An 11,930-nucleotide genomic window follows, 5' to 3' on the forward strand; every position below is an offset into this window, starting at 1 on the left:
GAGAAAACACATGTTTTCACATATTGCTTTCACATGTTTTACAAGCAAAGAAGTTAACATTCTAAAATTTCCTTTTCATCCCTTTGTCTTAGACTTATTGTATATAACTGCATGTAGTAACACACCATGCAACATAGTACAAGAGACTTATTGTATATAACTGCATGTAGTTACACACCATGCAACATAGTACAAGGATGAATAAAAGGCATAGAATGATAGAATCCATATTACCAATGGTTTCTTTCTAGTTTGGTTTTGCCATAGAGATTGGGACAATCTGCAAGGGTTGTATAGGTAATGTCGATATTCGAGTAATTTCTCTCATATCCATATCATGATGTTTTACACCATCCGGAAGCTTCCAGTCGTAACGATGCAGCAAACTAGCAATGGCATATTCAACCGTAGCCAGGCCAAAGTTCAGACCAGGGCACATTCTCCTACCAGCTCCAAATGGAAGGAACTCAAAGTGCGTACCCGAATAGCTAATCAAACTGTTTTCAAATCTTTCCGGAATGAAACTTTCGGGACTTTCCCAACTATCAGGATCTGTTGCACATGCCCAAGCATTTATAAGTACTGTCGTCTTTGCGGGTATATCGTATCCATCGACAACACAATCCTTTGGATTCACTCTGGGAAGCAAAATAGGGACACAGTGTAACCTCATTGTTTCCTTTACTACCAACTTCATGTAGTGCATTCTTTGTATGTCAGCCTCTGTGATTGTTTTTCCCTTCACTACTGCTCTCACTTCGGATTGTGCTTTCTTCATTATCTTTGGGTTCCTCATCATTTCACAAAATGCCCATTCAATTGTCATTGATGACGAACTTGTCCCAGCCATCAACATTTCCTAAAATGAACACAAAATAAATATAAGGATATTAATTTTGCGTTATTATTATCTTTTTTTGTTTATAGGTGGTCCCTAGGAAATTTATAAAAGTTTTATAGGAGGTATTTGAAACAATATATTTGAAAATAGGTGGTCCTAGGAAATTTATAAGAGTTTTATGGGAAGTATTCACTAACATACATCGTCCTAGGATTGAAAATCGGTGGTCCTAGGAAATTTGTAGGAAGTATTAACTAACATACATCGTCCTAGGATTGAAAATAGGTTGTCCTAGGAAATTTATAAAAGTTTTATAGGAAGTATTAACTAACATACATCGTCCTAGGATTGAAAATAGGTGGTCCTAGGAAATTTATACATCGTCTTAGGATTGAAAATAAGTGGTCCTAGGAATTTTATAAGAATTTTATAGGAAGTATTAACTAACATACATCATCCTAGGATTGAAAATAGGTGGTCCTAGTAAATTTTGTAAGAGTTTTATAGGAAGTATTAACTAACATACATCATCCTAGTAAATTTATAAGAGTTTTATAGGAAGTAATAACTAACATACATCATCCTAGGATTGAAAATAGGTGGTCCTAGTAAATTTATAAGGCTATAGGGTGTGGTCATGACCCTCATGGTCACCATGATCCTCCACATCGGCGCCATGTCACTCACTTCTAATCCATCATCCAAAACCACTACCCTAAGGGTGTGGTTATGACCCAAACCACTATTTTCTTATTTTAGTTTACTTTTGTGGAAAAGGAAAATGAAATATTGAAAAAGGAAAGTAGGCTCATGGTTGTCATGGTTTAATCCATGCCAACCATGGTGGATGAAGCAAGGGGATGGTGTAGCAATCCATTGATGGTCCTATGTAGCATTAATAACCCAACCCATGCTCCCCATACCCTTTAGCCTAAGAGTTTTATAGGAAGTATTAACTAACATACAACATCCTAGAATTGAAAATAGGTGGTCCTAGTAAATTTATAAGTGTTTTATAGGAATTATTAACTAACATACATCGTCCTAGGAAATTTATAAGAGTTTTATAGAAAGTATTAACTAACATACATCCTCCTAGGATTGAAAATAGGTGGTCCTAGGAAATTTATTATAGGAAGTATTAACTAACATACATCGTCCTAGGATTGAAAATTGGTGGTCCTAGGAATTTTATAAGAGTTTACAGAAAGTATTAACTAACATACATCATCCTAGGATTGAAAATAGGTGGTCCTAGTAAATTTATAAGAGTTTTATAGGAAGTATTAACTAACATACATCGTCGTAGTAAATTTATAAGAGTTTTATAAGAAGTAATAACTAACATACATCGTCCTATGATTGAAAATAGGTGGTCCTACGGAATTTATAAGAGTTTTATATAGGATGTATTAACTAACATACATCGTCCTAAGAATTTTATAAGAGTTTTACAGGAAGTATTAACTAACATACATTGCCATAGGATTGAAAATAGGCGGTCCTAGAAAATTTATAAGAATTTTATAGGAAATATTAACTAACTTAAATCGTCCTAGGAAATTTATAAGAGTTTTACAGGAAGTATTAACTACCATACATCGTCCTAGGATTGAAAATAGGTGGTCCTAGAAAATTTATAAGAGTTTTTCTAGGAAGTATTAACTAATAATTTATAAGAGTTTTATAGGAAGTATTAACTAACATACATCGTCCTAGGATTGAAAATATGTGGTCCTAAGAAATTTATAAGAGTTTTATAGGAAATATTAACTAACACGCATCTATCAACTTGTGTCACATTAAGCTACAAAGCTTAAAGTGACACAAGTTTTGATGTGATTTTACTAATCTTGTGAAAATAACGTTAAAAGAGAAGGATGGTTAATCATGTATCATGTGAGGGCGTTAATAGCCGAAAAACAAGGTGGTACATGCACTAATCGGTTTTTGTCTCAATTGCTGAGTGTTGTGGACTTTATGTCAAAGACTTGATGCAAAACTACTATCAAGTCGGGGGTCTCACTGGAAAGCAGTCTCTCTATTTCTACAGGGTAGAGGCAAGGCTGTCTATATCTTACCCTTATCAGACCATATCTTAACTTTGCTATTGGTGGGATTTAGTAAGATGATGATGAAATTAATAGACAATAAAAAGTGGTTTTAGCGTAAAAGAGCTTTTCCTAGATCACCTCATCATCATCATACTCAGTAAATCCCACCAATAGCAAAGATAAGGTAGGGTCTGAGGAGAGTAAGATGTAGACAATCTTACCTCTACCCCGTAGGAATAGAGAGGCTGTTTCCAGTGAAACCCCCGGCTCGATAGTAGTTTTGTACCAAGCCTTGGACATAAGGCACATAACACTCAACAAGCGAGACAAAGGTCGATTAGTGCATGTACCCTTTTGTCTTTTGGCTATCAACGCTACCACATGATGCATGATTAACCGTCCGTCGCTTTTAACGTTATTTTCATAATATTAGTAAAATAACGTTAAAATTAGTGCAATTTCACCTTTGCCCCCAAGGCCCACACATATATACATTATATGCGCACACCGCAGCGGGGCGTTGATATTACGTGAACTAATAGAATTTCAATTTCCATGTACTTACAAGAATGATAGCTTTGATATTGTCATCAGTGATGGGGAAATCAAGATCACCAGTGTCTTTGACCCGTATAAGAACATCAACAAGATCTTCATGATCCTGGCTGCTACGTTGTCTACTTCTGTGTTCCTCCAAGATTTTCTTCAGGATTATATCAAGCTCATTATGCATCTTCAACCACTGAGCTTTCTTCCCAGTAATGACATTAAGGAAATCCAAACGAGGGTAATAATTAAACAGATTAAAAGCACTAAATGTTTTCAACATGAAAAATGCAGCATCTACTAAGTACTCTCTATCTTTGCACACATCTCCTAAGGTAGCTCTGCTAACAATGTTATTAACCATCTGTACAGTCATTTCCCTAAAGTTTATAACTGTCCCACAACAAGAATCAAGAAACTTAAACACACGAGTAAGCTCACTCTCTCGAATATAGGAAAATGATCGGACTTTTATCGTGCTAAATAGTTCTAAGGTAGCAATCTTCTTCATCTCTCTCAAGTAATTCCCATAACATGACCATCCGATACTCGTAGAGTTATAAAAAAATATCTGTGGGGTTGTAGCTGTGGGTCTGTCTGCAAAGCTGAGATCCTGGATCTTCAAGATATCATGGGCTAATCGGGGCGAGGATATGACAACGGTAGAAACTTGCCCAAGTTGTAAATGCATGATGGGACCATATTTTCGGGCCAAGTTTCTAAGGTTTCGATGAGGCGTTTGTTTTTCGAGTTGGTGTATGTTTCCAATAATTGGGAGCTTTGGTGGTCCTGGTGGCATGTTTTTTCTGGTCTTGGGAGTTATGAGTGCCCAACAAGTGAAGAGCACTAGAGAAGAAGCAACAATGGAGAAGATGATGAAAGGCTCCATGACTTGAGGTTTTTGTGGTTGGTTGTATGTAATGTTGAAAGATCCCTGCTATAAATAAACAGGGAAATAAAAGACGATACCCACCCAGCTTGGCTTGTATTAATTTAATGAGCCGCTATGAGGAGATCGAGGAATGTTTGGTCAATTTTTGTTTAAAGAGGGGCTTTATACCACACCCTGCAAGTTAAACGAATGGGCTTTAAAGCCCCTGTGTGACGTGACGCTAAGATGACGTGATAAAGCCCCTAGGGGCTTTATACCACACCTTGTAGCCTTAGTGAACACTAAAAAAAGTGGGAAATCGGGCATTTAACACGTTAAAAATTCAACTTAACATATTAAAAGCCAATTTTATAAAAAAAAACATTTCCAGCACTTTTTCTTATAAACACATGTAGAAGCATTTTAATAAAAAAATTCAAAAACTAAAAACATAATAAAATGTTTAAAAATAGTTCAAATAATGTTAAAAAAAAAATTTACAAAAATGTTTTTTTATTAGATTAGCTTCTACACATTTTTATATACAAAAGCGCCAAAAAAAATTTTAAAAAAAATGATTTTTAACACGTTAAGTTGAAATAATTTTTTATTTGCTTGTGATTTATATCGAATCATAAAAACAGAGACGATTTCAGACTAATGGCAGGTAGATTAATGGCACGTTAAGTTGGTTTTATAAAATATATTCAACATGTTAAATACAATGTTCCATGTTAAATACACTATTCCCTGGTTCCCTACTTTTTAGTGTTCTACAGTGAATATATATATATATATATATATATATAGGGGACCGCTAGAATGAGAACCACCTCGAGTTGTAAGAACCGCGAGAACTACACCCCACGGAGGGGCGTTCGGCGCGATTTTTTTTTTACAAGTAGATGTGTGCATTATAAACACGGCCGTAAAAAATCACGGCGAACGCCCCTCCGTGGGGTGTAGTTTTTTACACCTCAAGTTTGGTGTTTTTTAATTTTTTTTTCTTTTTTCTTTTTTTTTTCACCAAACTTGAGGTGTAAAAAACTACACCCCACGGAGGGGCGTTCGCCGTGATTTTTTACGGCCGTGTTTATAATGCACACATCTACTTGTAAAAAAAAAATCGCGGCGAACGCCCCTCCGTGGGGTGTAGTTCTCGCGGTTCTTACAACTCGAGGTGGTTCTCATTCTAGCGGCTCCCTATATATATATATATATGAAGGTTAACATACAATAGCTCTTAACGTACGATAGGTACGACATATAATTACGCACGTTCATTTGAAAATCATGCACGTTATAAACTCAAGAACCCTAATCACGCATGTTGAAAACATTAATCACGCACGTTATATACCCATAATCACGTATGCCCCTAACTCCTAGTTCAAAATCGCATCCCCTGTTCTACGATCTGATACCATTGTTACTGACCGTTGACTCCAACCGAATCAAAGCTTGGTCATGTTCCTGCATCCTCTGTTCTATGGTCTGAATCAAAGCTTGGTCATGTTCCTTCATTCTTTGTTCTGCTGTTTTGATTTCGAGTCGTCATTTTGATGAAACTTTTCAAAATCAACGATGAATTTGAACTCAATTCGTTGAAATTGACCGAACAATGGCCAATTTGAACTTAAATGAAAAGAAAATCAAACCCAATTGGAACCCGATTCGAGTCGTGATTTTGATGAAACTTTTCAAAAATCACGCATGTTATAGAACAAAATCACGCACGTTGGTCGTACGTTAACCCTTATTGTATTTTACACTTTCTCTCTGTATATATATAGGGGCAGGATTTAGAGAAAACGCCTATAACTGTGAGAACGCCCCTCATCCGTTGGGTCAAAACAATCTATGAATTAGATTAGCGCGGTAGCGTTTTCGTAATTAACATCAACTTTATTACGTAGATGCGATTCATAAAGGGTAAAAGGGTCTTTTGACTGATCTAGTACAAAACGCCAAATTCATAAGTAAAACGCCATTAAAATACGTGCCTTAAACTACGAGCCATACACATCAGTCCCTTCTAGATGAAACGCCATCTTTATCTAAAATGTCATTCATACAAAATGCCAAACTTAATCATGAAACGCATTACAGCTTTAACAGATAAAGCTGAACAAACAGTAAGTGAAATTCCGGAAACTTTATTACTAACATTTATAGTAAAAAAATCTTGCCTAAACTACATGCCAAAAACATCTTATATAAACAACGTCGCAGACCCTTCCATTGATCACACCAAAAACAAACGTCATATTTTATTAATTGAATAATTGTTAATAAAACATATTAATGAAAACGTCATTAGTTGAATAATAAACAATATGAAGAACTGATGTTACTGTCTTCCTAAAACACGTTATGAAAACGCCATAAGTTGAATAATTAACAATAGTAAGAACTGATGTTTAGAAATTAACGCCAATATTCACAACTAATCAGATATATGTAACCAGGTAAAAAACGCCATTGATCATAAACAAAAAGCATATATTAGATCCCAAACGACAATTAACATTAATAATGAAAACGCCAAATATTGAATAAAGGAAGAACACCATTGAAACATAAACGTTATTTTCAAATATTACTTTGAAAAAAAATGTCATTGAAACAAGCATAAAGAACAAAATGCCATATCTGTTGCATGATTTGCTTGAACACATATGAAAACGCCATCAAATATTACTTTGTAGAACGGAATCCATGTTAGACGCCATAGAACTCAGAAGCTTGGAGAGGAGGTAACTACTAATACGAAATTTTTGGAGTTTTGTTTGAAACGGAATTATAACACCGTTTATTTAGGGGAACATGGACAATGACAATCGTCCCCTGCATATCATTTAGCGCCCCTGCCACGTGTTCGACCAGGATTCGTTCTCACATTTTTCATACTTCCAACCATTTTCTCTTGATCCCGTGTTTATATACATATATATATATATATATATATATATATATATATATATATATATATATATATATATGTGTGTGTGTGTGTGTGTATATAGGGGACCGCTAAAATGAAAACCACCTCCAGTTGTAAGAACCATGAGAACTACACCGTACGGGGCGAGTTGGACCAAAATTTTTTTCCATAAACGTAGATGCGTGTGTTATAAACACATTTGTAAAAAAATTCAAAAAAAAAAGTCGTGTGTGTAGTTTTGAGCACCACAAGTTTGTGTTTACGGGTACCGTAAATTTTAAATAAAATAAAAATTACGGTACCCGTAAACACAAACTTGTGGTGCTCAAAACTACACACACGACTTTTCTTTTTGAATTTTTTTTACAAATGTGTTTATAATACACGCATCTATGTTTATGAAAAAAAAAATTTGGTCCAACTCGTCCCGGCTCAAAAAGTTCTCATGGTTCTTACAACTGGAGGTGGTTTTCATTTTAGCGGTCCCATATATATATATATATATATATATATATATATATATATATATATATGGTTAGGTTCATTTGTGAACAAGCCTCTTGACTGTGAATACTAGTGAACTAATCCTAGCCCTTGATTATCAATACTCAAGTGTATACACAAGTGTAAATCAATGGCTAGGATTTGATGATGAAAATACAGTAGTGTATTTTACGATTTGTTGATGTAAATCAATGAACAGGATTTGTTCACTAAGTTCACAAATACACTAGTGTTTATTTCAGAACTTTAAATAATTGCAGAACTTTTAGAACTCTTACTAAACAATATTTTTATGTATAATTTTTGTATTCAGGGTACTTTTATCATTTGTTATATGTATTTTTATGATTACATACATGTTAAGAGTAATTTTATCATGTTTTTATATGTAATTTTATAATTACACAAATGTAAACTAGTTCTTTTACATATATGTAACTAGTTATTAGACATATATATAATTTGGTTGTTATACATTTGTAACCTACTCTTAACATATATGAAATCAAAAAAATACATATAATAAATGATAAAAGTACCTTAAATATATCTATAAAATGATTATTTGTTAGGAGTTCTGAAAGTTCTGCAATTATTTAGAATTCTGAAATGATCCTTACCCTATATATATATATATATATATATATATATATATATATATATATATATATATATATATGTATATATAGTGAAAGTGTATTGTACAATTTGCCTTAACGTACGATCGTACGCGATGTGAAGTCTGCACGTTATAACACTCATAAAAGAAACTCGCATGTTGTAAAAACCAAAGGCCGCATGTTGAAAAAATAGCATGTTGAAAAAAAAGTAGCATGTGAAAAAAAAGTCGCATATTGTTAAAAAACAAAAACCGCATGTTATGAACCATTATCCGCATGTTGAAACTGCATCTCGTATGCATCGTACGTTAATGCAATTTGTACGTTAACCAACCTCTATAAATATATACTAGTAGGGGACCCGCGCGATGCCATTGACACATGAATTGTTAATTCATTCTGTTATATGTATTCTAAACCTATGTTTACTCACCAACTTTTTAGTTGACTCTTTATTTTTATACATGTTACAGGAAATGTAGTTTGAGTTTCTTCCGAGTTTGATACTACACATATAATGCTATGGACCTAGTCTAAATAAATCAAACAATATTTTATGTTCATGTTTTGTTTGTAAACTATTTGATTCTTTTATGATTATGGAATTTTCTTGGATTAAATATAGAAACTTTGATTAGTGTCATGAGGAATGTTACACATGTGACCCTCCAGATGTTGAGCAGGATCATGGTTATGTTTGTCATTCCTCACCTGTAACTTCCAAGAACCAGGTTAATTTTTTTGCCACAGAATATCTAATCATCGGGTTATTGTTATACCCGGGACCACGATTTCATCCTAACCATATCTTCATGATCATTGTTGACAGCACTTTGCCATCCTTCTTCATTGAATGCGTAACAATGACGTAACCATACGTAAGTGCTCTTCCGGCAACCCAACCTTGCACACTTTAAGACACATGAAATTCTTAAATGTTTAATTACCATATTATATGAATATATACATATTATATACTAATACAATTACCAACTTGGGTCACACCTTTTTAGTTTAAACATCATGTCTACAAAGGCACCATTTAATATATTATACCCATACATAACCTTAAAGAAACGGTTACCAAACAATTATAATGTACCCATCCATTGCCTTTAACGCGACGTTTCCGCCCAAACACCGTAACGGTTTATCAATAACCCCCTTGCTCAAACATCAACAAATAACCACCGTCAACATCGCGTACAAACATCACCAAATCCTTTCTTCCCCACATTCTGTTCTCAAATCTACTTGGTCCTCAAACACCCACCCATGTCCTAACATCTCCACCTTCATGGCTGGTCTCAATCACCGTTCGATTTGATGTCGGATCTTACTTCCCAAATGTCACCATCGCCGCTTGAATGGCGGCGGTAAGGTTTTCAACCCGTCGTCTAACGCTCTTCGAAATGTGTATGTGCGGATGAGCGACGAATGGATGGGCGCCCTGATGGTTTGCACAAAAGGAGAGATAGTTTGGACCCTTTTGGGTTTCCGGCGAGATAACAGGCAATATTTGTTTATAATTGATCGATGATTGAAAATTTGTTTATTATTGACCGTTGAATGAAATTTGTTTATTATTGATTGATGATTGAAAAAAATTAATTCAATTTAGGGTACTGCAGAACGAACTTGATTTATGGATACCGGTTGTTTAAGGGTTTGTTTATGTAACTATTAGGATAAACTGGAAATTAAAAATGCCGAAAACCAAACAAACAAAGTTGTGATTAAAGCCAAAATTAGAGAAATAAGTAGAAATGAGGAGTTTATACTTCAGAATTTCTTTCTTTCTCCCAAAATAATTTTATGTTCTCCTTAACTTGAATTGATTATACCATTTAACAGGTTCCGATCAACAACCCTCATAAGAATATGTTCTTAATTAGTGTAGCCCCAATTTCTTTAATTTGGCTTCAATCATTCATTAAATTTTAATTTTAAGTATTTATAGTAGTACATTTCAAAAGCTTCAACTTGATTGTTCAGACATACATCGTTCATCATTGCTTTGCTTGGGGAATACGGTTTTTTGTTTCCTTAGATTTAGAATGTGTTGATGATTGTCTTTGTGTAAGCGCTGTTTTTTGCTCAATTTGGTTACTAATCTGGAGTTCGTTAATGATAAAAAATGTTCAAATTCTATATAACTTTTGTTATATTTTAGTTTTGCAAAGTGGTTTTTGTATGGAAATTATGCTGTTTGTTGGGATTTTTATGGAAAATTTGTGGGGGTGGACATAAGTTGTTTGAAATACATGGAGATATAATTTAATGAAATTATAAACCCCATTAAATGCATATTGTTTTCACAAGTTACTAATTTCAAGATACGGTGTTTTTTAAAGGTTTGATTGCAAGGAAAAGTTTAGAAAAGTTGATGAAAAGGGTTGACTAAATTTAGGGTGTCCGGGGCGTAGTCGGGGAGTGGCTTCGGTGAGGGGTTTCCCCGATCGGGAACACCGCCGCCATCACTGCGGGGTCCCGATTCGGGGTTGAACTTGGGCATGGATTCACCGATGGAGGAGGGGGGAAAGTTGGTGGGCCAGCTGAGCATCAACCAATCAAAGCTTTTGTTTTTTTTTTTTTTGAATAAAAAAATAAGGGGAGTTAAGAGGGGAGTGGCGCCATCAAATTGGGGTGTTAGGGGAGTTTAAGAGGGGACTTGACGTGGCACATGGGGATTGGTTTGGCGTAAGAGAGGGGACTCACCTATTAGGTGAGCACCCCCTTCACCCTAAAGGGATTGACCATGCACCGTTATCCATGCGTTGTTCTAAATTGAGTATCTAATGGGGGCCGCGCTTTAGTCAAGTCAACCTGGCAGGCAACTCTGGGCGCATATAAGGACAGTTGGGCTTGGGATCTGGACGGGTTAGGGTTGTTTGCATTTCAGTTGAAATATGAAGAGTGACATTTATTCGCTGAAATTTATTCCTCCATAGTATGTATTCTCTTGGAATAACTGGGTTCCAAAGAAGGTTTCTATCCTTGCATGGAGAGCAAGTAGGAATACACTCCTGACTAAGGATGCATTGTTGCTAAGGAACATTTTCGTTAACTCTAATCATTGCCTTTTCTGTGGAGACTATCCGGAAACCTGCAAACATCTATTCCTTTCATGTGCATTCTCTTAATCAGTTTGGCATGCCATCTCTTAGGTGCAAGGTGAAGGTCCCACCCATTTATGCATTTTGCCTTGGAGATTTGTTGGATTTACATTGATACATTCAAGGCTCAAAGAAAAAGCAGAAGGCAATTAAAGCAGTGGTGTTGACGGCTTTATGGAGTGTGTGGAGACTTAGGAATGACGTGGTGTTTAAAGGGAGCCATGCTTCCATATTCAAAGTAATAGAAGAAATAAAGTCGCTGGCGTTTTTTTTGGGTTAAGTACCGGTCTAAAGAGCTTTCTATAAGCTCGAACTGTTGGTGGTCTTTTAGTGTTTCTTTGCTGATTGATCGTTGTTTATGTTATTTGGTTACGGGTTGCGTGAGTTTTGTTTGTTGACTTGGTGATTGTACGGGTACGTATACCGTTTTGCTA

The 11,930-nt window shown here is 35.2% G+C and overlaps 1 protein-coding gene across 1 annotated transcript; it reads right to left on the bottom strand.

The window, feature by feature from the left end:
* Positions 1–4,369, bottom strand: LOC110938090 (germacrene A acid 8-beta-hydroxylase-like). Its single transcript, XM_022180562.2, has 2 exons — positions 3,461–4,369; positions 1–859 (listed from the first exon to the last, which is right to left on the bottom strand). Exons 1-2 carry the CDS (start codon positions 4,328–4,330, stop codon positions 248–250), a joined length of 1,482 nt encoding a protein of 493 aa, XP_022036254.1. The 5' UTR covers positions 4,331–4,369; the 3' UTR covers positions 1–247.
* Between the last annotated feature and the right edge of the window lie 7,561 nt (positions 4,370–11,930).

This window comes from Helianthus annuus, chromosome 4, assembly GCF_002127325.2.
Source record: "Helianthus annuus cultivar XRQ/B chromosome 4, HanXRQr2.0-SUNRISE, whole genome shotgun sequence".
Taxonomy (NCBI): Eukaryota; Viridiplantae; Streptophyta; class Magnoliopsida; order Asterales; family Asteraceae; genus Helianthus; species Helianthus annuus.